The sequence below is a fragment of the Platichthys flesus genome, chromosome 3 (genome assembly GCF_949316205.1).
Source record: "Platichthys flesus chromosome 3, fPlaFle2.1, whole genome shotgun sequence".
Classification (NCBI taxonomy): Eukaryota; Metazoa; Chordata; class Actinopteri; order Pleuronectiformes; family Pleuronectidae; genus Platichthys; species Platichthys flesus.
Window position 1 is genome coordinate 13,469,221 of NC_084947.1, and position 25,047 is coordinate 13,494,267.

The following is a 25,047-nucleotide window of genomic DNA, read 5'->3' on the forward strand; positions in this document are numbered from 1 at the left end:
CAACTTTCTTTTTTCCACTGGGCGATAGTGATTTATAGTTTTACACGTGTCTCATGACAACTCTCTACAAAGTTTTCTGTGGCTCATTATGACAAGCAGGGCACTTTAAATGAAATATAACATTTTTCATTGCTGTAAGCACCATGAATACAAGTCCAACAGAATTGGCGAAAAATAAAGATCACGTTCCTCAAGAAAAGAACTATGCACAAGCAAGGAGGAGGGAGCAGGGCTTTTATTTTGAAAAGCGGAAGTGTGCTGCAGTGATTGTAAACACTGCTGAGGTAAGGATGTATTTCTTCACATATCTTGTGTTTAACATGTGGATGATTCATTTTTATTCAATAAAATTTAACAGTGAAGTTACGAAAATATCGTTTCTGATAAACCAGAGAAAAGCTTCGTTTTTAGCTTTTAGCTTGCGAGCTGTTGTGGTTGTTGCAGCGTAAAGATATTCCCCGTTCAGATGACGTAGTAATTTGTGACATGCGTTAATCCTTTATCTATAGCTAAATAACATAGAGTTGTATTAATGGGTCAAATGGGAAACTTATACCAGCACAAAATGTCGGTTGGACAGAATGAACTTTGACCCACTTGTTGTTATCAAACGGTTTGGATGTGAGTTAAGTTTCTGTCAGTCTGAAACTCTCCATTTACTTAACACTACCTGCTTTTACTTAGTACGGGTGGGATTACTCACTTAAAACGGGCTATTTGTTTTCCTAGTCTTTAGTGTAAGTCGGGTATAACTAATCGGATATGTAAAGACGATATAGGATTAGTAGCACTTCTTGTTTGAACAGTCTATATAACATGACTGTGATTAGAATATATACTGTTGAATATATAAAGTATGGCTCAGCGTTTGGATCTTGCTCTGTTTTATTTTTATTTTGTTATATCAAGTTGTTGGACATTTGATCATCAAAGATGTATTTAAAAAGAAAGCTGTGGTTCAACAACAGCAGTTCTTATAAAGCTGTAGCTCAGACCATGATGTTATTCTTTAAATGTTCATTTCAAAAGATGGATCACATGAGATCCACTCTGTCGTCACTAGGTTGCTTTCTATGAAGTGTTTATATTCTCACTTAATTCTAGGACTATGAGGATTATCATTAACCATACAAATGCTGCTAGAATTAGAGAATGCACAGCTTCCCCAAGGGCCAAGCAGTCTCCTTATATAATCATATTTAAATTCAATCGATCCAGATTTTTATTTAGATCTACACCAAATTACACACACTCCTAAAAATCAGTCCTCTTAACATGTTTGATTTTTTTCCTTCGAGATCCATGAGCTTTTCAACACAAGTATTGAAAAGCCCCTCTCTAAAATTAAAAGTCGGGATCCACCCCTTGCTCCAGATCCTCATCAAAATTGAATGGGTTCTTACATGACCCTTATCACATCCTTCCATCAATTATCATGGTGATTAGATCTGTTGTTTTTGTGTAATCCTGATTATTAGACAAACAAACGCAGATGGAAACATAACTTCCTTGGCCTAGGTAAATATTAGGTCTTCCTAACTTGTGACATTTCTGCCTTGGATGACAGAAAAGAATCGAACCTAAGATACAAGTGTGGGGGATGGAAAAAAAAAAGCTATAAATGTAAGATCAAGCTGAAAAATTCTATTGAAAAAAGTCATTAAAACATAACTTATTTCTAAGGTTTATATGTGAACAAGTTTCACAGTTCTTTATTTTGAATTCCTAATAGACCTGGAATGACTGAATGAATGAAGTCATTCCTGTTCCCCGCTGCTTTCCTCTGACCCCGTGCTGATTCATGCCCTCAGCCTGCAGGCCTGAGCCATGTCGATGCGTGCAGCCCTCCTGAACCGCCATGTAGCTGGAGGCTGCCACAGGTTGTTGTGTGGTGTTCCTCAGCAGCTCGTTCATATCAGATCAGCAAGTGAAACGCAGGCCGGCACAAGGAGATCTGGTGACGAACAGGTCTGGGACGAAGCAAACTACCTCCCGTTCTCCAGAGCCAGGATAGGATCCTTCTTTCAAGAAAGGCCTGTGCTGAGGAACCCGTTTCTAGAGGATGCCTTGCTCAGGGGATACCTGAGGAGACACCTGCCCCAAGAGGTGAGCACAGCCAGAACTTGAATTTGTGACAACTGCTGGACAGGATCTATCTTGTGTTGCAAATAACCAATTATCTACGTCACAGGCAGCTTGCTTGGACTTGTGTGCATTTGGAGAGCGCGTGGCGATTGAGGTGGACACGTGGGGCAGAGAGTGTGAGCTCACCCCACCACAGTTGAAACACTTTGATCCCTGGGGTAACAGAGTGGACCACATTGTGACCTCACCCGCATGGAAACGCATGAAAGACCTGTCGGCACAGGAAGGACTGGTTGCCATCGGCTATGAGAGGCCGTGTGGGGAGTGGAGGTTAGAAGATCGATGCACTTCCCTTTTTTTCAGTTTTATGTGGTTCGGAATGAGAACGTGAGAGGAGGTGTGTTTGTGTTCCAGTCGTGTTTACCAGATGAGCAAGCTGTACATCTACTCCCCCTCCTCTGGCCTTTACACCTGTCCTCTGGCCATGACTGACGGAGCTGCTAAAGTCATTCAGGTACTGCATGTCAGAAAATCAAACATCTGAAAAACACACTGTCTTGAACATGTGCCATCCTAATATTTTACGGCAAATCGAAATTTTTGTGTTTACACTACAGTCTCTGGCATTTTTAGTAGCTGCATCCATAATTCAAACCAAAAATTGATAATAAGCCGAAATTATTCTTATTTCAATGCATGTAAACCTGATTCCTCCCGATCACGTTTTTATCCAACTTGTACATTTATTGATGGATGGGTGTGTCTGTGAAGTCCATAGGGGCTTCGTGGCCGGTAGATGAAGCCTACAGTCGTTTGACCACTCGTCTACCTGAGCGCTTCTGGACGTCTGGACAGTGGATGACAGAGAGACAGGGAGGATCTGATGTAGGTCAGTGGTGAAACTACAGGACACTGTTCTTAGCTGATCTGTGGACAGTTCTAAGTACAGGTGTACATACACTACATACACATATTGACACTTTCTAAAGCTGTGTGTACAACCCCCCCCCCCCCCCCCAACTGATGTCCTCAGCGTAATTGGAAGTACAAACTCATTCAGTGGATTAAATTAGTTATCTGTGGATTTTTAGGTTTTGGTTTTGTTGTGCAGAAAAATAATAACTCATCTCGTTTGTCATCAGCCAGCGGCACCGAGACGGTGGCTGTTCCCCAATCAGATGGTTCATACAAACTTCACGGTTTCAAGTGGTTCACCTCCGCCACAGACGCAGACATGACTCTCACACTGGCCAGAGTGCAGGACAGAACGGGAGCCACCACACCAGTACAACTCAATTTTAACACCTGCACTCCTTCATTATCAGTTGGCAGTTATACTACTGACAAAGGGATTTCATTGCACTGCATGTGTCTGTGATCCACAGGGCAGCAGGGGTTTGTCTCTGTTCTATGCAGAGGTGAGTCGAGACCAGGCTGGCCGGCTGAGGGGGATAGAGGTTCAGAGACTGAAGGACAAGCTGGGCACACGACAGATGCCGACTGCTGAGCTACTGCTGGATGGTCTCCCGGCACACAGGGTCAGTAAATTCTAAGTCTAATTCATGTTACAGTGGAACTACTGCTTTGTGCAGTGGGAAAACCATAACCTGCTTTTCTGCTAAACAGAACAGGGATCCAAAACAGTGGACAAGGGTTGAGACATGAATTGTGTTGTACTTGTCAAAATGTGGTCAATAGTGCTTGAAGAGTTAATTCTATAAAATGTGTGATTTTCCTTCTCATGTATTTTAATTTGTTTTTAAAATTGTATGTCTTAAAAATGACATTTCTAATTCTATGCATTATATTCTAGTATAAAAATGTTTGTTACATACTTATCATAATTGTAAATTGTACTTGTCAAAATCCTTGACATCTTAATTTTTTCATCTTATCTTATCTGATTGACAGCTGTCAGATGAAGGGAGAGGTGTGGCCTCCATCGCCAACATGCTGACGATAACCAGGATCCACAACAGCATCTCCGCAGCAGCCGCGATGAGAAGGCAGGACACTAATCATTCTACTGCACTGCATCCTGTGCTTAGTTCTAACAACACTATAAATGAGTTGATCAATAATCACATGTGGTCACAGGGTGGTGCAGTTAGCCGGTGACTATGCCGGTCGCCGCTCTGCCTTCGGAAAGCTTCTTAAAGACCACCCGCTGCACATGCAGACTCTCGCTAGGATGGAGGTAAGCTGACAGGGAGTCAAACGCAAACCCTGTACAGTGTTTCCCATCATGCCTCACCAATGCTTGCTTCCGACACCGACAGGTGGAGACCCGCGGGGCGTTCCTTCTGGTGATGGACACCTGTCGTCTGTTGGGCCGAGAGGAAGCTGGCATGGCGACCCAGCTTGATTCGCATCTCCTGCGTCTGCTCACTCCTGTGGTCAAACTGTACACTGGGAAGCAGGTGCGCCTCTCGTACAAGTTCAGTTTGTGATTCTAAACTGTTGATATTCCTTAAACCCTCACAGTCCGTGTTTCTGCCTCAGGCGGTGTCTGTGGTGTCTGAGGGGTTGGAAAGCTTCGGGGGACAGGGCTACATTGAGGACACTGGGTTGCCTGGACTCCTTCGTGATGCACAGGTGAGGTCAGCACCAAACAATCAATCCTATTCAATCTGAACTTTTCAAGCACACACATCTTTCTCTCTCAGGTTTTGAGTATTTGGGAAGGTACAACAAATGTTCTGTCTCTGGACGTGCTGCGCTGTGTGGCTCGCAGCTCAGGAATGGTTCTTCACGCTTACTTCACTCATGCTAAGGTACGAGGTCAGCGACTGATCCACTCTGAAAAGTGTCGTGACTGGTCTGTGATATAGAGCTGGACAGGCATGAGAAGTGCACTTGTGTTCCTCCTCTTGTAGTCCCTGCTATCGGGTGCATCGAGCGTTTCCTCCTTGGGGCCGGCAGTGAAAGCAGTAGACGGCGCACTCTCTGAGCTGCAGACGTTTGTTCAAGTAGCAGCTAAGAGAGAACCCAGCTATCTGGAACTGGCAGCTAGAGACCTGGCATACAGCCTGGCTCGCATCTACACTGGTAGGTACCAGAGAAACACACATAATATCAAACATGCAACAGTTAGTCAATCAGTTATGTGGCGAAAATGCTAAAGTAAGTGTCTGTGTGTGTCTGTGTGTCTCTGTGTCTGTGTGTCAACAGGTGCTCTTCTCATCGACCATGCCAGTTGGTCAGGAGCCTCTCCATCTGACACCTATGCTGCTCTCAGGTTAAAAACAAGTTCACTTATTCCCCCCAAAAATACAAGCTTTGCATTCATTCATCATATGTTTTGTTTTCCTTTATCAGATGGTGTGAACAGGATTTGTGTCCCGTAGCGACTAAACAGGCGAGAGGCTGCTATGAACCCAGCGCTCCACCACTCGACGCTGCACTGGTGTATGACCGGCCCACTCAAAGCTGAACGTTCAGTGAAGACAGATAAATCTGTCCCTTCATTTGTCCCGTAGTTTAATTCCGTAGAATAATTAATAACTGTATACAATTTTCTTGAAGTTGACTGAGACATAAAAAATTTAATTTTGGTCCAGCTTCCTCCATCAAGTGAATAGAGAATCATTTTGGGCCCTGGCACCTCATATCTATCCCCAGGCTGAAAATGTCATCTTTGATCCAGCAGTGAAATGAAACTCTCGCCTTCCTCATGCCTGTTTTACTGCCTTGTTCAACTGCTACAACCAGTCTTGCCTGTCCTGTTTGCAACTAGTGCAGAATGTTGTTACTAGACTGATTTGGTCAAAGGGATAAACACAGCATCTAACAAAACAAACAAATAAAAGAACCTCTTAATAGCCCCTGATCTCTTCTTCTCATCTCGGAGTCCGCTCCTAGATCTATCAGATCTAAGTGTTCTTCCATAGACATACTTTAGGGTAAACTGAAGACTTCTCAGGCTTTTGAGTCTCTTAAAGTTGTTTGTATTCACTTCATAGCCTTTTATTTCCATTTTATATTTGTTTTATTCTTGTGCTTCTCTTTGTGTTTTTAATGAAAAGTACTTCCGTTAACTGTTTTAAATTTGCTACATAAATCAGCTTGACCTTTGTTACTACAGATTTTTGTGAACTACTTTTTTTTTCAGGCAAATTAATTGGCTTTTGTTTATTATACATTTTTTCCTCCTTCCATAATTTAATTTAATTTAATTTTTTTTATTTCTTCATTGTTATTATTAGTGTTAATCATATTTTGCAATTGAGTTATCCTGTGTCTGTAAAAGCACTTAGTAACTCAGGTTTTTCACATTCACATCAATTACAATCAGTCCCACAGGGATTGACTTTGAGAGAAAGCAAAGATCAGCAACTAGGTGAGAGGCAAGTGGAGATCTGTTTGGTAAAATGGTGCCTTCGGGTACTGTTGGAAATGTTGGATGTTCAAGCTCCAAACTGATAATGAACAATAACTATAATATATAACACCTAATTATTTAAGTTGTAAGGGGACGGATTATCTCGTATTTGTATTGTGGAATCAAAGTTAATTACATATGAAAACATTGTTAACAATGCAGCTTAGCGATATAAACAAAAAACATAAGTACCCGTATCAGTAGCCGAGTTAACGAGGAGTCCTTGAACGCGTGGCGGGTCTGGTTTGTAAACAGTGGGCGTGGTTTCAGCAGTAGGTGAACAAGATGTACGGGAACGTGAACGCACCACACAACAACTTCTCCTAAACCCAACGCTCAGGCAGGGCGTCTATTTCCAGACTGTGATTTGGACGTCACTTGTTTTTCGGGTTGAATGTCGGACCACGCGACGTAAACACCGCAGCAGCACCATGGACGCGGCTCCGGGATGAATCGAACCCTATGACTGAACCATGTATTGTGGCGTGTTCCTGCCCCTGGCGCTTCTGCTGTCGTCGGGCCAGCTGCGGGCCAGCTGCGGCTCCCTGCTCCGGACCATGCCCGGTGCTGGACTGTCCGGACAGACCGCGAACTACACACTGACCGGGATGTTTCAGAACGCGGGAGACCAGGTCGGTGGGGTTCGATCAAATAAACGAGTTACCACGGCAACCGTCACCTGGCTCGAGAGCTGATTGTCAGGTTCACGTGCTGTTTATTGAGTCTGTCACGTGATCAGCGACAGACCCACAGGGCACGAGACCGATCCGTGTAACCTGAGTTTCGATTTCCACGTCTGTCACATGTCAACACCCTGGACAGATGAGAGATTCGCAGCATGATCAGATACTTTAAACTCATCAATGTGAATTATTTTAATTAATAAGATCTATAAAAAACACGATATGGTGGGTGGGCGGATCCAGGTGAGGAGCCCGGGTGAATCTGATTGGTCCCTGCAGTAGTAAACTATACTTACTTACTTACTACAAATATATAAGACCATTTGTTTATTGTTTTATGTTCTAAGCTTCTTTGAATTACACAATGTGTTTGAATAAGGAATAACTTTCAAAATCTGTTGATCTATGTGTGGCTTAGCTCAAAGCTATAGAGCTGACAGTTAACAAAGACCTACGGGTGCACCTTCCTGAATCAGGAAGTGTGCCTGGATGTGGACATGTTATTGGCACTTCTGTATACTTTATGGCCCCTGTTAAGAAAGATCCTAGATCTGCCTGAGCCAGTATTCATTAAAAAAACCTTCTCGTCACAGTTTTTCAAATCTCATCAAGCCAACGTTAAGATTACAATTAAGATGCATTTATTAGTCCCAAACACATTGGCCTCGGGCACCAGACTGCTGTGACTCCAAAAGACTCCAGCTGCACAGCAGTTAGTTTGTTGTCATTTCATTTAATGCTGATTTGTTTGTGGAACTAGCCCCTTTCTCATAGCGGGCCCATGTGTCAAACTTTAAATCAAAACTTTGTTATCTCAGTTAATATCTGGCAGGAGCAGCAGTGTAAACACACTGTTACACTGTTATATGCACGTATTATGTACACTTACACTTACACTTACATTTACACACAACTTGATGTCATAGGGTTTATTCATCAGCTCTGCCACATATTTTACTTTTTAAGTTTATAATGGACAATTTCTGTTAGAACTTCAGATGTTAACTGATCTGTATGTTTATTACTGAGGTCCTAGAGTTTGTGTTGTACTGAATTTTGTCTCTAATATTAGCCCCTCAGTGTGTAAGTGATGAGGAGGGTGAGCCAAACATTAGAAACTAATGTACCTCTGACTGAGCATTATTATCTGTGTACAGAGTTTCTGTATTTGATGACATTAAATATTACTTATGCACCCAAACAAATTGTATACACTGTGAGAACCAATAAGCAGGAATGTTTTATGATCTGATCTGCAACAATGAAAGGATTTTTTGGAATTTTAAGGATTATTGCTTAATGTTTTTTTTTCACAATAGCTTGAATTAATGAATCTTTCACCAGCGAACATTTGTTTTTCAACCTTAAATTACCATGATGATGAAAAGAGATGATAACATTTTGTTAATACAAATATTTTGTGTGGGTGCAGTGTGACCGTGTGATGAACATCAGTTCCACGGACCGCTGTGCATTTGTGATGAACACACCAGACTGTATCATGGCAGATGGATTCATCAACTACCTCCGTTTGGCCTTTTGTCTGCTGCCTCCCAACCTCACGCCTCTCACCATCACACTCTGTGTAAGACCCCAGTGTGTGCGTACGTCTGTGTGTGTGTGTGTGTGTGTGTGTGTCTTTTGAGGAAGTTGTTTGGGCAGAGCCAGGGAGGATTAGACATCTGACTCATCAGCCACAGTCATTTCACTCTTTGCTAAATAATGAATTTTCATGAGGATGTATGAACTTCATGAATTCCTCACTAAATGTGTTCCTCTTCTGTAACTGAATGAGTAGGAACAATGGCATCTCTGTGGTTATGTTCTTGTAAAAATAGAACATGTTTAACAGGCTCAACTTATTCCCCCTAATGTTTCTTGCGGGAACATTTGGCTTCGTATGCACACACATGCGGGTTTATCTTATCTACCTCCCTTTGTTCTGCTTCCCCACAGATTGTATGGCTGCTCTTCCTCTTCGTCGTTCTCGGACTCACAGCCTCTAAGTTGTAAGTGTCTGTCATGTTGTCAGTGCCATTATTTGTCCAGAAAAGTTCCCAAGGTCAGAACAATCCCTATCAGTCTGTATAGATCAGCCATGTACCCTGATTAGTGTCAGCTCCAGCAGGACAAAACGCTTCATTTACAGACACAGTCACACACACACACAGTCACACCCACACACACAGACACACACACACACCTTCAAGCAGCCAGCTTAATAGTCACATGACTGTATCATTGTTTCACTTAAGTTGTAAGATTGAGAGATTTCCTCGGAGTAAGCACAGTCGGTTCTGCATTTCTGTCTGAATCTCTTGATTTCAGGGACTGAACACGGTGAAGTTATACGTCAGATGAGAAGTGTCCGGATCGATTAGGAAACGTTCTCAGATGTTCTCCCTCAGCCTTGGCACTTCTCCAGAACACACTTATTGTGCTTTTCACTGTCTCTCCTCAGTTTCTGCCCCAACCTGTCGGCCATCTCCACCTGTCTGCACCTCACTCACAACGTGGCCGTATCCTTTATCTGAATTTGTTTGAGATGTTCCGAGGCCGTCCCCCCCCCCCCCCCCCCACAATTCCGCCTGATGCATTTAACATGTACATAATGTATTTTAACAGCTGTATGCTAGCTCTCATGGTTGTATGGCCTGACTCAGGTCCAACTCTTTGAGAAACAAACACAAACAGAGAACGAGCATCATAGAACTTCTTTCATTACATAGTTTGACTGAAAAAGACATAAATCTAGGAATACACAACAATTTGTGTGATCATTCTTTCAAAGCTAGTGCTGCTGCTAGTGTTGTACAATATGCTGTACACCACTCGAAACTGAAGTCTTGCGTTATGTCACACGTTGCTGTGGTAGCTGTGGAACTTTCCAGTGTGAAATATTACAAAATTGCTGAAATTTTTGTAAACTTTGTCCGACGCTACGCAAGCAGAAATCACTTCTTCTTTGCTGCTCTAAAAAACCTAACTGGACAGTGGCGGGAGCAGCGAAGAATGTGAAGTGATTTCTTGTGATTTTACCAGAGTGGAACTAACATAATCTAAAGACATGGTATCGGATCGTACATATAAATTCACATGATGCTTACAGATGCTTCGACCCGACATGATCAACAGTATCAGAGGTCTTCAATACTGGTACTGGAGCATCTCTGCAATTCTTTTTTGAATTCATCAACATCTTGCATTGTCTCTTCTGTGAGTGGTTTTCTTTGACTTGTGCTGAGGGCGTGACTTTCCTGGCTCTTGGTAACGGAGCTCCTGACATCTTCAGTGCCATGGCAGCTTTCTCTCACCCACACACCGCTGGGCTGGCTGTTGGAGCCTTATTTGGTGGGCACACTTACACACACACACACACACACACACACACACACACACAAGGACCAGCACAATCAATCTTTTAACTATGATAGTCTTGTGGGACTTCCTCTGATCTCTCTCGGCCTCCGTCCACAGGAGCTGGTATATTTGTCACCACAGTAGTTGCCGGCAGCGTGGCGCTGGTCAAGCCCTTTGCCGTGGCCTCCCGCCCCTTCCTACGTGATGTCATCTTCTACATGGTTGCAGTGTTCTGGACTTTCCTCATGCTGTACAGAGGAACCACGGCGCTGGCAGAAATTCTGGGTGCGCACTTGTTTCTCACACACACACACACACAATCAGACTGTGCACTCGTTGAGGTGTATTTTTCATCCTCTTATTCAGATTAACATTTGTCTTATTGCATGATTTCTAAAACAAAAATTTGTCTTTTAAAAATCTACAATAACAAATGCCCACACTCGTTTGACTCGACTGAGACCGGATGTTTCACTTCTCTTCATTTAGTCAGAACAAATGAACCACTTAAATGTTAAAATAGACAAAACAGAAGTTAGACTCATGTTTGAGCTAAAAAGGAAAAATGTACTCCGGCGAAAATAGAAGCATAGAACATCAGTAAAAATAAAGGGTTAAAAACGGTTTTAGCCTTTGCACTTGCAGTACTGTGCTGTCGCAGTAGTTTTTCACACGCTGTGACATTTTGAACTTGACTTTCTTCTTTTTTCCCTTTTCTAGGGTACTTGGGGCTCTATGTGGTGTATGTATTGACTGTTATTGTCAGTGCGTACATCTATAGCCGGCAAAAACATTCAATGAACACAAGTGTCCAGACTGATCCACAAATTCCAGGTTAGAGACACATACACGGCAAATTCTTTTCCCCCCACAGTTGGTTGTTATGTTTTGTAACTTTTTGTCTTTGCCACAGACTTTCACTCGTCCGACTCGTCTGACGATGACGTACCCTGCCTGATCGGTGGGGCCGACCAGGAGTACGGTACGAAAGCAGCCGTTCTCTATAAACGAGAATAAAAGTTCATGCATGCCAGGATTTTTCTGTGTGATCTGGACCCTAACATGCACGTGTGTGTTTTATGTCTGTTCCAGAGTCTGAGTACAGGCCACTTCTGCCGTACTCGGAGTCCACAAGTCAGATCCTGCTGAGTTCCCTGAACCCAGTGGACAACAGGAAGTGGAGGAGGAAGCCGTGGGGCTGGAGAGTGCTCAAAGCTCTGAAGGTGTGTGTGTGTGTGTGTGTGTGTGTGTGTGTGTGTGTGTGTGTGTGTGTGTGTGTGTGTGTGTGTGTGTGTGTGTGTGTGTGTGTGTGTGTAAAGAGCTCAGTGTCTGTGTGAGTCCGGCTGAAGTCACAGGTATTTAAAAACTGTATCTGTCATGTCAACCATCTCTCACGTGTGTCCTGCGCTCATCAGACGCCTGTAGAGTTTGTGCTGCTGCTCTGCATCCCCGTAGTCGACCCTGATAAAGAAGACAAGAACTGGAGACGTCCACTGAACTGCCTCCACCTGATCACTGGCCCACTGGTGTGCGTGCTCACCTTCCAGTCGGGACAATGTAAGTGAAGGCTACTTGACATACGTTAGCAGCCATACCTGGAGGAAATGTGTTATTAAACTTTTTGTTTTCTAGATGGACTCATACTGATCCAAGGGCAGTTTGCCGTCTGGCTGCTGACGCTTCTGCTGGGATGTTTTCTGTCTGCAATTGTCTTCTGCACCACCACCAATGACCACCCCCCCAAATATCATCCAGTAAGTACTTTTGGAGATGAAAAAGGAACAGATATACGTTGGACCTTTTGGGCTGTGGAGTCTGTGCCTTCAACATCTTAGACAATGAAATTATTATTAATTAAGTTTTAAATTAATACAGTTGAGTCTACGGCCATGCAGGCAGCTCTTTGAGGCTCACCTGAAATGCATCAGTGTATAGCGTGTTAGCATAATGGGAATCCTATTAGTCTTAGGTGTTTTAATCACAAACCATGAGGCATTTAAACAATTGGACGCGATAGTGGTGCAGCATGAGGTGAAAGGAAGGATCACCAAAGTGGGTAGGATTTGCGTTAACTTAAATCATTTGTGAAACCAGAGTGCAGTCACGTTGTGTTTTCTTCAGGCTCATGGTTTGTTTGCAGTGAGTCTGATTTTGTCCCGTCTCTCTCAGCTCTTTGCTCTTCTGGGCTTCCTGGTGAGTGCAGTGTTGATCAGTGCAGCGGCGTCTGAAGTGGTCAGTCTTCTGCACATGCTCGGTGTGGTGCTCAGTCTCAGCAACACTGTGCTGGGCCTGACTCTGTTGGCCTGGGGCAACAGCATAGGAGGTAATATTTGTGAATCCCAAAAGATAAACTTGCCCCTACAATTTATTACCATATGATCTGTATGCATCTCTCTCTGTTGCAGACTGTTTCTCCGACATCACCATTGCCCGGCAGGGTTACCCCCGGATGGCCATCTCTGCCTGCTTTGGAGGCATCATTTTCAGTATCCTCACTTTCATAGAGCTTGTTCATATAAAAGCAGCTGTTGATGACTGTGTCCGTCCTTAACTGTATTTCCTTCAGACATGCTGTTTGGAGTGGGTTTGGGATGTCTGTTGCAGATGGTTAAAACGCACTCCGACGTGCAGGTAATATTGAAATTCTTTATTCGGATGCATCATGTTGCCATCGATGGGCTCCTGTAATATATTTTCTCCTGTACATTGCTCCTCAAACACAAGAAAACAAGTAGAGTTTAAAATCAGTCACGTGACTCAAACACGATACTCTGTCTCCTCTGCAGTTTGAATCAGAGGGTTTGCTGACGTGGATTCTCGCAGGATCTCTGGGTTTGTCTCTGGTCCTGTCCTTCGTCATTGTTCCATTGAGCCGGTTCCATTTGGGAAAGACCTATGGGATCTTCCTCCTCGTCTTCTATTTCATCTTCCTCCTCATTGCACTGCTCACAGAGTTTCGCGTCGTCTAGACCAGACCCCGGGGCCAGGTTTAAATGAGGAGCATCCTGTAATGCAAGATGACACACAGGAGCAGAGACTGCACTGAGTGCAGAAGGACTGATGACTTCTTCGGCACATGATACTGATGCACTATTTATAAAAGAATCAACAGTGCACTTGCCTTGTACGCAGAGCCATGCTGTGGTTGGTTTGTGGAACCAAGCAGCAAATTAATGACACACCAAGTTTTCTGCTCAGTGAGGAGCTGAAACAAATCACACTGTGCCTCCATTCAGCTTCGTGTTTGTCTGATCGGAGCTGAGATGGTACTTTGAGTCCAGCGGGAAACAAGAGATTGTAAAAATCTGTTTGTGAATTGACTAAATGTACTAGATTGAAAATGTTGAAATGTTGAATTTAATCATTTCGGTTTGGTATTTATAAGTTGTATTTACAGTTGCCAGCTGTATACTAGTACAGCAAAAATACATCAATGCTATTGACAATTTGGGCAGTTTATTAAAATCCCTTATTAACTAACTGAAACACATTACAGTATAGGAAGTTATATAAAACACCTTGAGTTGTGAGTACACGTAGTTCGGAGATACACCTTAACTGTTTTGAGCTAAAAGGAGTGTGGGTCTTTATACTTTTGGTCTTTAGACAATACTGTGTCAATACTGTTTAGAGGAGCTATTTAACTAGGGCATCAGATTTAAGTTCTACATGAAACACGAGAGGTTACAAAAGGCCTACAGCAGTACATGAACACAACATACTGTGGTAGACGACACACCCTCATTACATTTGCTTCAGTCTTTGAAAGGTCCGAAAAAAGGGCAACGCTCCTGTCCGAGCAACAACAACAGATCAACACGCTGCTGTCTCTCCATATGAAGTGATGGCCCCATGGAGGTGCCGCCATTGACTCAGTTCCCTTCAGTCCCACAGGCCCAGAACAAGTTTCCAACTGTAGCAAATGGTAAATGTCGGGCGACCAGGAGAAGACCAGGAGTCATGGGGTTTCTTAGCATTAAAAAAAATGCTGAGATGGAGGTGTGATTGTACCGCTAAGAAACTGTGCGTTAGTTGATGGAGTGAGGTCCAGTCTGTGAGTTGAGCTGAGGCTCTGGGAAGGTTTGCGGGTTAGAGTTGGGAATGTTCAGATTCCGCTCTGGGCTTTGGTCTAGCTGAGGCAGGCTTTCCCTTGAAAACTCTGCAAACCACTCCTGCAGAAACAAGCAGTGCAAAGGGTCAGGGGGTTAAGAAATACAACCTAATTACTGTCATGGTTTCCAGGGCTACTTCTTCTGTTTCTTACCTGCATCTCTTCCTCGTACATTTTCATGCTGAGGTCACTCTTCGTCCTCGACCTGCGGCCTAGGTACACTAGAGAGGAGTGCTATGCACACCAAAAGCCCGAAGGAAAGCTGGTTAGTTGGATTTGACGTAGAGAACTCTGTGTGTGTGTGTGTGTGTGTCCGTGTGCGTATGTGTGTGTGTGTGTGGGTGTTCTTACGCCGCTCCTGTCCATAGTTTGCAGGACTCCCTGTAGAGAGCCGAGGGACGACTGTCCTGGACATGTCTGTTTGTACAGCTCTAGTGTGGCCAGAGCTTCATCTCGACTCACCTCTACCTCAAACACGATCCCGTTCTCATCTACACGCACAGAAAATAAACACAATTACAGATATCTCATCCATGCACAACATTACTCTTTCACACAGGACTGTCAGGTACATATTAATCCAATAAGCATTTCATTTGTTTATCTGTGCAAGAAATAGTGCAAATATCCACAGTCCCACCATCTGGGTTCTCCACTGGTTCCCGGTTCTTGCGGCTGTAGTTCATTCGGAACACAAACGCATCCAGAATGAAGGCCACAATGATGGTCATCACCACCTGAACAAGGTACAAAGGATCACACTCGTGCACAGATGCAGTCACATGCACATAGGGAGACAAAAATTCAGTGTGTCCTTTAACAGACACACAACAGACACTGTTGCGACAAAGCAGACTTCCTCACCATGGTAACTATGTAAAAGGTCATGAAGTACAGACGGCTCCAGTGAGTGGTCATAGAGGTTATTCCTTCCTGAGGGAGAGTGAACACAGCAGAAGTCAAACAGTGACACCTGTTGGTCAATGACAAGTCTGCAGAGTGAGGACTACTGAATGAAATGAAAGACTCACCATGGTGATGTACCAGTTATTGACCACAGTCAGTTCAAATAGTGTCACTGGAGAAAAAGAAAACACATAAAAAACTGTGAAACCTACACAACTGGTGAGAAAAGTCTAATAAGCTCGAAAAATACTTTAATATAAGTTATATTTGTGAAGTTAAAGCGTGATTTACTTTATTCTTCTGTGTCAAATTGTAAATTTCCATGATTATCTGTAAGTGAGCCGCACTGTTGCATTAGGGGATGTTTTCTTTTATTGCCATAAATATTGAAAATGTTTTTCACCCGTACAACGTCCTGCTGCCATAAACACTCGCTACTCAGTTACCAAACGAAAGCACTACAATGCCCTAAATGAGCTGATTTACCAAAGCTGCTGAGAATATTGTTGAAGTTATTGAGATAATAGTAGCCCTCTTCCAACACTGTTTTGTTGCCATATGTGACGTTGATCTGCCTGTAGGAGTCTGCCACGGTGCTGGTGCTGAGAAAAAAAATAGATAGAAAGACAAGTTGTTAGTGAAAGTGAACATAATATATCCTCTTGTGTACCAAAGTAAAGGAGAATACAGAAAACCAGAGTTTATGATAATACATCCTAATACTGAGAATACAGCATGACTCACTTGCAGCAGTTGGGGTAGACAACATCTGCAAAAAACTCCATTCCCACAATTGCGAAGGAGTAGTAGAAGATGATTAGGGTCAACCCCAGACTGGCCATTCTTGGGAAGAGCTCGAACATGGTGTCCAACACATTACGATACCGCTGCTTTATCTTAAACAACCTGAGAGAGACGACAGAGAAAAGGAAGTCGGAACGGAAATGAAGGCAAAACACTAGGGTCTCATTAAATTGTCCTCTCTAATCTTAGGAGTAGAAATGAAAGCACACCGTAGCAGCTGAAATGGTCTGAGCACCACGATAAAGTAAAATGGCTCCATATCAAATGCAAGGGCGATCAGGCCCATGAAGGCAAAGACCGTCACAGAGAAGTCGAACCTGGAAACACGACCAAAGTTAAGATTATCAATAAAGGTAGAAAAACAGGGTTTGGTACAATTTCAAATAACTTTTAGTCAAAAATACACATAATCGTCAGCAGTGAAATGAAAAAGTGAAAAGTGCTGAGGAAGAATATACGTTTCATCCACAGCACAGATTCATTTATGTATTAATGAAAAAATAAACTGTTATTACTCACAGATTCCACCCATTGGTGAAATAAGCAATTGGCCCCAGACCTGTTATTTTCAATAACACCTCTACGCCATAAACTGAAGGAGGAAGGACAGAGGGAATATCAGTAAATGTGCACGTGAACAACCTATGACCAGTTATACAGCAGGTGAATACTGTTAAATGAGTTATAAGTGGGAGAATACAGTCGACTCACTGGTCAGGAAAACAATGTAGCTCCAGGGAACAATTCTGGACCAGGAGAATCCACCTGCAGGAGGAAAGAGAGGAGAGGCTGTATCTGTATCTGCACTGCAACACTCTCCCTCGCCTGTGCTCATGTGATCAACAGTGGTTCTTACTATTCAGCGTGTACGTCTCCACGAGGATCCACACACCGTTAATGGCCACCACCACATCTGCAGTCACAAGGAAAGGTTAAAAGGTTTACCATGTGACCTCTGTGTCTCTGAAGACAGCAGCGGGGGGGGGGTCTAAATGATTAGACTTACACATGGTATACTGGAAAGCCTTAGACTTCACCAGCAGATTGATCCCTATTAAAGCATAAGAGAAGTACTGTAAATAAGGAATTGGGCGACGGATTGGTTTTGTTTAATGTACAAAAGAAGAGGAACAGAGAACTTACCTTTAAAAATGAGGAAGGTTGTATGAGGAAGATCATCAAACCAATGCTCTCCACTTCGCCGTGCCTAAATAACAAATAAAAAGTTTAATTATGTATTAAAAAAATAATAAAAAGATAGCAAAGAAGTGAAAAAAAACATAACCACACAGTACAAAGTAAGTTTTCCTACCTTCCATTTAAGGCCTGTGACCTCATAGAACTTGTAAAAGTCCTGTAGACTGTGGCAGAGCAGACATGAAAATGATGCATTGCTATTAAATGCAGAACGGTTTTGAGTAAATTACAAAAAGCGTGTCAGGAAGTCACCTGAGCATCGGAGCCCCGGAGGTGTTCAGAGCTTTGTATGTGAGGAAGCGGTCCCGTGCAGACATCCGGGGTCTGTAGAACCGCATCAGGCCGTCAAACTGTTTCAGAGACACGCCCATTGGCCTCTGGAGACAAAAGGGCGGTGACATGAAACACAGAGTCCGTGAGCGATGAAATAATTCAAACCAAATATGTGTGAGAGGTGTCATACCTGCCGGCTCACTAGCAGATGAAAGGCGTGGTCAACAGCGGAGCGTTTGTGAAGTAGAAGAGACTTAAACTTCATCTTTTCTACATCGTTAAATGTATCAAACACGACAGCTAGGAGCTGCAAAAGGAGAACATGGTCATGTGAGAGAATGAATTGGAAGCCATATCTAATCTCTAATCTTAGGAAACGGCTACAAGACTCTCATACATTCACCGCTATTGGACAAAAAACATGAGGCAAATTGTACCAGGTTCATGACGAAGTAGAGCTCTATGGAAAGGTAAACAATGAAGAAGACACAGGACCAGCGGTTCTTGGAGTACGATGGCATCATGACATCAGGGAAGCTGCAGGAAAGAGGAAACCAGGAGATACAGAATGAAAACAGTGGAATCAGCAAAAACACGCATGTAGTGGGGGAAAGAAATCATGCAGAGTGCTGGAGGAAGGAAATACCACATGCATGCCATGTGTGTAAAAAAATAAAAGATCTGAACTGTACAACGTGTGCTGCTGAGCTTACTTTGCTGTGGTCAGCAGCACAAACAGACTGACGAGGCTGTTCTCCAGAGTGCTGAAGTACTGCAGGGAGAGGAGATGGTTAAAGTCGGGAAATCTGACCACGACAGAGAAACAGAGACGCACAACCAGGGTCCAACGCTGACACAACTTAAACAAATGAATGTTAGTGCAGAACAAAGAGTCAACGTACGGGGTCAGCGGTGTTTGGAGAGAAGAGGCAGAAACCTGGAGGAGACAAAAGACAAGAATCCTCTCTGAACACAGTTGCTGGTTAAACCTTAACTATTAAAGATGGAAGAAATATCATCTATGTACACATTAATAATTCAACATGTTCTTACCCAGGATAGCAAATATAACCATGAAGAAAAGCAGCAGAAGGAGGATGTCAATAAAAGGTGGGAGGGACTGGAAGATCTGACGCAAGTTTCTGATTAAAACAAAAAGAAAAGTGTGTCAGTGACAAGTGCTTGTAATTGAGTTAAATCACAGTGTCAGTGTATTCGAGGAGCAGGATGAAACTGGGATAAAGATATTAAAAAGCACAAGAACCATTAGGTTACACACTCTAAAAGATTAAGAGTCTGAAGATTCAATTAGATTAAAACTAAATATCAGTTAGGAGTGTGCAATTTTTGAAAGATGTTTCACAATTACCACATCAATGTCGAAGTCCTTATGTGTAGATTTGAAAATGTCAGACACCGGGATTTCCCAGTGGTAGAACCGAAAGAAGACAGAACCTTACGGTGATGTTTTGTTGTTCCAATTATTAATATTTAATTTCAGAGTCTGGAAAAGGAAAATGTTACTCTGCTCTTCTTTTGAATATTCTTTCAATATGAAACAGTACTTGGTGTGGGATTGTCTCAATTGAAAAAGCTTTCATTTAAATTTAGTGGCAATGACCGTGTTAGAATGTGCTAACGTTTGTGTGTGTGTGTGTGTGTGTGTGTGTGTGCGCGTGTGTGCGTCTGTGTGCGTCTGTGTGCGTCTGTCTGTGTGTGTGTGTGTGTTTGTTTTGCTGGGCCCCACAAATTCAATGGTCTGTTGAGGGTTATGTCATGGTTTAGGGTAAGGGTTAGGCATTTAGTTGTGATGGTTAAGGGAAAAGGACTAGGGGAATGCATTATGACCATGAGTGTCCTCACAACAATGTGTGTGAGTCCCATTAGGTCATCATGTACCTGCGCACAGCTCCGCAGTATCTACAGTCCACCAGGAATATTGGCCTGAGAGCTCTGGTCACTCGCACGTGAGACGTCTGTCTGATCAGAACCACGATGGCCTCCACGAACTGGAGCAGCAACACGCAGGTCTGCACGAAGACAAGAGACAACATGAACAACCCACAGTAACAGAAGTTGGGTCCGGGCCACCAGAAAGCATCTGTCATGTATGAATTACCTTCATCATGGTCCTCTTGTGTCGGATGAAGGTGTGGAAGCCTAACCAGCGCATTTTCATGCACAGCTCGAACGCCACCATCACCAGAGCCAGCAGCTCCAGAGTAGCATGGACCTGCAGAGGTATCACACACAGGGGGAGTTTACAGTAAACTGTGTGTAACCTCTTTGGGTTTGGTTGTGTACGTGTTCACTAACGTAAACATCCAGGCGCAGTGAGGGCACGGCGGGAGCTTCACACAGCGACAGCATCATCAGCATCAGGCCTGTGAGCAGCTCCATCATGTAGAACAGGTGGTTGTGTGCAAACAGGTACGCTGCCAGGGCCTTTGGGTTCCGAGGGTGGGTGAAGAACTTATCATTGTTCTCTCCTTCCTGCAGGAGAAAGTCACAACACGTGCACGCCACATACTGAGCATGAGAATTTGAAATATAGTGTTCTTTAGAGATTTCACTCATGTCTCAGCACTATGGAGCCATGGTATGAAAAGGCAGTAAAATCTGACTTCAGGAACATTGTCACAGAGGACATTTGGACGTATTGTGCATTCAGGAGGTGTCAAAATAATCAGGAGACTTTGTTCCAGAGTGGAGAAATTCACGTGATCGCAATCTCAAGTCGGAACAACTAAATATTCGGGGGACTCGAGTTGCCGAGTTACTGACGTCTCCGGTTATAGACTGACATATTTTTACAGTCAGCTTTAAATAGCAGCTTCTAATGTCACCTTGTCAAATGTTACTTTCGTCACTTGCACACTGCGGTCTCACATGAACCCAACATCACCTTTTAGCCAATTCTGTATCTTTCAAATGTATCTAAACTATCTGTATGTTTGTCACGCCTGATCCTTTTCCTTTGCTATCCGTTATAATGCAAATGTTGAAAAGAGGCGTCATGGTGATGTGTTTACACTTGAAATACAATGTAAACACTTTTTGTTTACAGCGACCAGGGTTTTTCCACATTACAACTTCAGAGCACTTGATCACACTGACGTCGGAACAACAGCTTCACAACTCAGGTCATGGGACCCTCAGAGGAGCATGTGAACGCACACTAATAATATCAGACACACGGGTGTTACTGACAACAATAGTTATTGTTTCATTGCATTAAAAGGACCAGTGTGTAGGCTTTAGGAGCTGGAACTGATTAGAATATATGTGAATGTGAATTAGAAATGTTTTTCTCTTCTGGTCGCACCTCCATGTTTCCACAGTCAACTTGCACTGGATGTGAAGCCATTCAGATAAATACAAAAACAAAATGACACATCATCCGTTTGACATGTGCACATTTAATACTCTTCGTGTTAACTTTACAATCCCTTGAATTCTAACTGGTTTATTACTTCATGCAGCTGTCAGTGATGTCAATACAGTCCGTCGAAAGGACACAAGGTTTAATCATTTACACGTAACACAGAGTGGTTGGTGTGATAGAAACCATTATGGCCTGGTGAACGCAGTGCGACGGGGCTCTGTACCTGTAGGTAGATGGCCGCCTCCTGGTAGTTCATCTCCCAGCTTTGCCGTAATGACACATTCTGGGCTCTGTGGTTTTGTGGCCCTGGTGTTGAGATCACCGCATTGTTCACTATGTCATAATTGCCTGCACCTCCATCTGGAAGAAAAAACATGTATTATTCCTACACTCCTGATTCCTACAGATATGTAATAGAAGCTGGAAATGAGCTTTGCTTTTCTTTTAACTCCAAGTTTGTTATTTGTATAAAAGAACATATTAGGTCACATATATCACTCAGACACACAGAGTATACAGAAGAGTATGCGCCTACCAATGCGGCCCAGTTCTAATTGTGAAGAATAGGAGGAGGTCACTACAGGACTCTCATTATGGGTGTGACCTTCTTGGAGCCCAGCTGTCTGCCTGTACACACACTCCATTGATCAGTTCAGATTTGTCTTTTGTGTGCCTGAGTTGTGTGGATGTATTAAGGTCCCTCAGTGTGCGTGTCTGTGTCAATCCCAGTACACTGGTGTCGTTCCAGCATTCAGACACATCTGGAGACACAGATGGCCAAACATTCCACCGATGCAAAACTCCGGGAACACAGTGGAGTCCAGATGTGAGTCCCCACAGATCCAGAAACGTCCAGGACAAGCTGGAGGATCACCGAGACACTGGAGACACACCACCACTAAAACCAAGCACAGAACGTCTCTGACTAACTGTTTACTCGGGTTGCTTCTTTTGGAAAATGCGTGTCTTCCAGTCACATGGATGAAAGATCAACGAGAAGCCAGAAACAGTGAAATGTGAATTGAACACTTTTACACTCCTGCCTTCACAGCAGAGTTTGTACTTTGAACCGAGCACTATGAAGTTAGTATGAGAGGGCCGTGTTTGCGCTGACATCACATTGCCTGTTACGTCTCCATCCTGCCACAGACAGGATACAGAGCAAGACAGATAAACAACAAGCTGAATTATTCCTCTGCTGCAGGATGAAGCTAAACTAACTTCCCAAAACTGGATAACACATCTAGATATCTAATAATAGTGTGTTAGAAGCATGTAGGAGGTAATGACTCAAAGTGGGCTTTTTGTTCTTACATCTGCACTGTCTACAAAAAGAATTCAGAAGTGAAATCACAAAAGAGGAAATCCAGATTCACTGATCATTCGCTAATATCCTTCTTAACAGATTCCAGCAGGGTTTCTCATAAATACATGCCATAGTTATAATAATAAAGGCCTCCATGTGTCTTTCTACAGCTGCATATTTCAGTCTATCTGGGTGATCCTCCCACACACTCTATATCACATGTTTCTCCTTCAGGCACAGCTCCTCTGAATACGACTTGGTGGAGACGATACGAGTCTCACAAATGCAGTCACAGGCGTTTCTTGTCCAGCATGATCTGCAGCGGGTCGAGGGCTTAAGTGTGAAGATCAAATTCCAGTCCGGCGGCAGCCTCGCTGTTATCCTGACAGGAGTACACCCCGTGTCTGCCGTGTGCCATTCCAACCCCTCATTTGTGTGAGAACAATAACATGTATGGAGCTCCCACTCAATAACACGGCAGGGTCAAAGTTCACAGAGACACAAACAGACTCAGCAGTCGTGACTGTTTCTCCCAGGAGGAAAATAAAATCCAGTTTGGTGGCGACCTGAAGGGTCCAGAGTACCAGTGACAAAAAGATCCTGCAAACGTCCCAGCATGTGATTTGCCAATGAGGTGACACAAGGCAGCCTTCTCTCCCAGTGTCCAGGTTCAAACTCCCTCTCTCTCCAGAAAGTTCCAACAGTAATTAGCAAGAGCTCTGTGATACATCCTCCGTGTCCACCACTCCTACATGTCCTGAGAAAATAAACTCCTCTGCTCTTCCTGTCCACCTCTAAAGCCAGAGAAAATGATCCAATGGGCTCAAACACACACAGACACAGTTACACACAGGCCACAGACATCCACACACACACAACACACACATGCTGCCCATGAGCAACAGGGAGGGGCTGAGGGGTGCACGGCCTGCTGAAGCAGCAGTTTCTCACAGGGGTCATTTTGTAGCTTATATGTGAGGAACACAAAGGGAGCAGGATTACAACGTTGAGTGGATGCATGGATACCCATACATACTGCACACACACACACACGCACACACACTCTCTCCCTCCCACACACGTGATCACAGACCCTGGTGGACTCTCTCTCTCTGCTCCATTCAAGCAGTGGGACCTGGATGTGCAGCATTTGTGCAGCTGGTTGTCAACAACACTAAGCGTACTAGGTCTGCTACAGTGCAAACCTGGTAAGTCGATGAGCATTGACTTTGTTTCAACAAATACTGCTAGAGGAAAACATAAACAATTTGTACAGAAATTTCTCTTCTTTACTACACTTTAAATATAAAGACAAAAAGCAATGCACCAGGCAACAATAACGTGGAACCAAAAAGCAGATTGTTATGTTGGTCATAGTGTGGCAGAATGAAAAAGGAGAATAGCTGGAACAACTTTAAAAAAACGAACATAAGATGACTCACTCATGCAGTAGAAACCAGCGATCAAGCCTACTCTCATTTGCTAGTTCTGGTACACTTAACTTTGAATAATGTTTAAAACTGTTTTAAGGATTTTGTTTGGAGACGATGATGTGGGTTGTCACATTTTGCACATTCTGTTCATGAATAACTTTAACTTATCATGCACCACAAAGTAAAGCCTCCAGAATGTGCATGTGATTGAACCAAAACCATTAAAACTGAACTTTCATGGAGGCAGGATTTGTTGCTGTTGTATTGGACTGCCCTAGATTTAGCTAATAAATGAAAAAAGATAAACTGTTGGACCAACTTATATTAATTGATATGTGGGCCGTACCATGACACAATGAAAGTACAATCTGACTTTGTGTAGACAGAAAAAAAGAAAATATGTGGACCATCCTCAATCTGAAACACAGAAATCCATTTTGTGTTTTCGAATTCAAATGTGCAAACGTGTGAGCACCACTTGTTTACTTGTTGCACGAACTTCATGAAGGACTGGGAATGAACCACCGTCACTGAGCGCTTCTTTACTGGTGCGTCTGAAAACCCCAGTTGACACAACCTCCCCACTGGTCCCGTCACTGACTCACTCTCGTCTCCTCTCTCCGCCTCCTCGCTCAGCAGACCGCTGTTCGCCTCGTCCCAGGTTAAGATGAGCGGCACGTCGTCGTCAGACTCCATGGCAGCAGCAGCAGCAGCAGATGAACAGGATGTGACCCGCCCGAAGTGAACCCACGGTCGGTCACAGGTAGTCCAAGCCACCGACGAGCTAAATAACTCCACGGTCAGTTGCGCAGACCTCGGGATAACTTCGCATCCTTTGGGCCACCACTTGTTGTTGTTGGCTAACAGAGCGAGTGCTAACGGAGCTAATGGCCGCTAACTACAAGTTTAAATGTCTCCGGTGACACAGGAACTAGCGGCGTGATGGACCCGGACAGTCCGTCTGTGTCCATCACGCCATCTTCGTCTTTCCCCCTGGATTACAGACACTGTGCGTTGCCCGCTGACATGTAACCGACACCTGACTTCACCAGGTAGATCTATAGAGACATTGACGCAAAGACGACACCTGGTAGTGAACGACGACACTGGAGAAGCTCTGTGC

General features: G+C 43.7%; 3 protein-coding genes across 5 annotated transcripts; 2 read left to right on the forward strand and 1 right to left on the reverse strand.

Moving 5' to 3' along the window:
- Positions 1-243: 243 nt before the first annotated feature.
- On the forward strand, positions 244-5,906 carry LOC133945829 (acyl-CoA dehydrogenase family member 11-like). 2 transcript variants are annotated; one of them, XM_062382066.1, is made up of 15 exons: positions 244-284; positions 1,812-2,106; positions 2,192-2,415; positions 2,500-2,599; positions 2,857-2,974; positions 3,228-3,370; positions 3,471-3,623; positions 3,997-4,091; positions 4,183-4,282; positions 4,365-4,505; positions 4,588-4,680; positions 4,752-4,859; positions 4,962-5,133; positions 5,257-5,323; positions 5,404-5,906. In XM_062382066.1, exons 2-15 carry the CDS (start codon positions 1,828-1,830, stop codon positions 5,516-5,518), a joined length of 1,908 nt encoding a protein of 635 aa, XP_062238050.1. In that variant the 5' UTR covers positions 244-284; positions 1,812-1,827; the 3' UTR covers positions 5,519-5,906. The 2 variants fall into 2 exon arrangements, with proteins under 2 accessions (XP_062238050.1, XP_062238048.1); XM_062382064.1 differs by lacking the exon at positions 244-284 and having other exon boundaries at positions 1,746-2,106.
- Positions 5,907-6,742: 836 nt separating this feature from the next.
- On the forward strand, positions 6,743-13,850 carry slc8b1 (solute carrier family 8 member B1). The gene is made up of 15 exons (XM_062382070.1): positions 6,743-7,098; positions 8,582-8,734; positions 9,106-9,158; positions 9,611-9,668; positions 10,395-10,500; positions 10,627-10,794; positions 11,230-11,343; positions 11,423-11,491; positions 11,602-11,732; positions 11,925-12,066; positions 12,142-12,263; positions 12,679-12,832; positions 12,915-12,995; positions 13,076-13,140; positions 13,296-13,850. The coding sequence occupies exons 1-15, from the start codon at positions 6,940-6,942 to the stop codon at positions 13,476-13,478; spliced, it is 1,758 nt and encodes a 585-aa protein (XP_062238054.1). The 5' UTR covers positions 6,743-6,939; the 3' UTR covers positions 13,479-13,850.
- Positions 13,851-13,948: 98 nt separating this feature from the next.
- Positions 13,949-25,041, reverse strand: tpcn1 (two pore segment channel 1). 2 transcript variants are annotated; one of them, XM_062382069.1, is made up of 26 exons: positions 24,530-25,041; positions 21,409-21,545; positions 20,117-20,293; positions 19,920-20,033; positions 19,700-19,830; positions 18,854-18,942; positions 18,703-18,737; positions 18,514-18,572; positions 18,238-18,337; positions 17,991-18,107; positions 17,780-17,904; positions 17,643-17,691; positions 17,474-17,537; positions 17,337-17,381; positions 17,187-17,243; positions 17,042-17,095; positions 16,850-16,922; positions 16,540-16,647; positions 16,271-16,432; positions 16,013-16,128; positions 15,652-15,698; positions 15,485-15,553; positions 15,261-15,357; positions 14,972-15,111; positions 14,774-14,854; positions 13,949-14,681 (listed from the first exon to the last, which is right to left on the reverse strand). In XM_062382069.1, the coding sequence occupies exons 1-26, from the start codon at positions 24,618-24,620 to the stop codon at positions 14,538-14,540; spliced, it is 2,481 nt and encodes an 826-aa protein (XP_062238053.1). In that variant the 5' UTR covers positions 24,621-25,041; the 3' UTR covers positions 13,949-14,537. The 2 variants fall into 2 exon arrangements, with proteins under 2 accessions (XP_062238053.1, XP_062238052.1); XM_062382068.1 differs by lacking the exon at positions 24,530-25,041 and adding an exon at positions 21,721-22,145.
- Between the last annotated feature and the right edge of the window lie 6 nt (positions 25,042-25,047).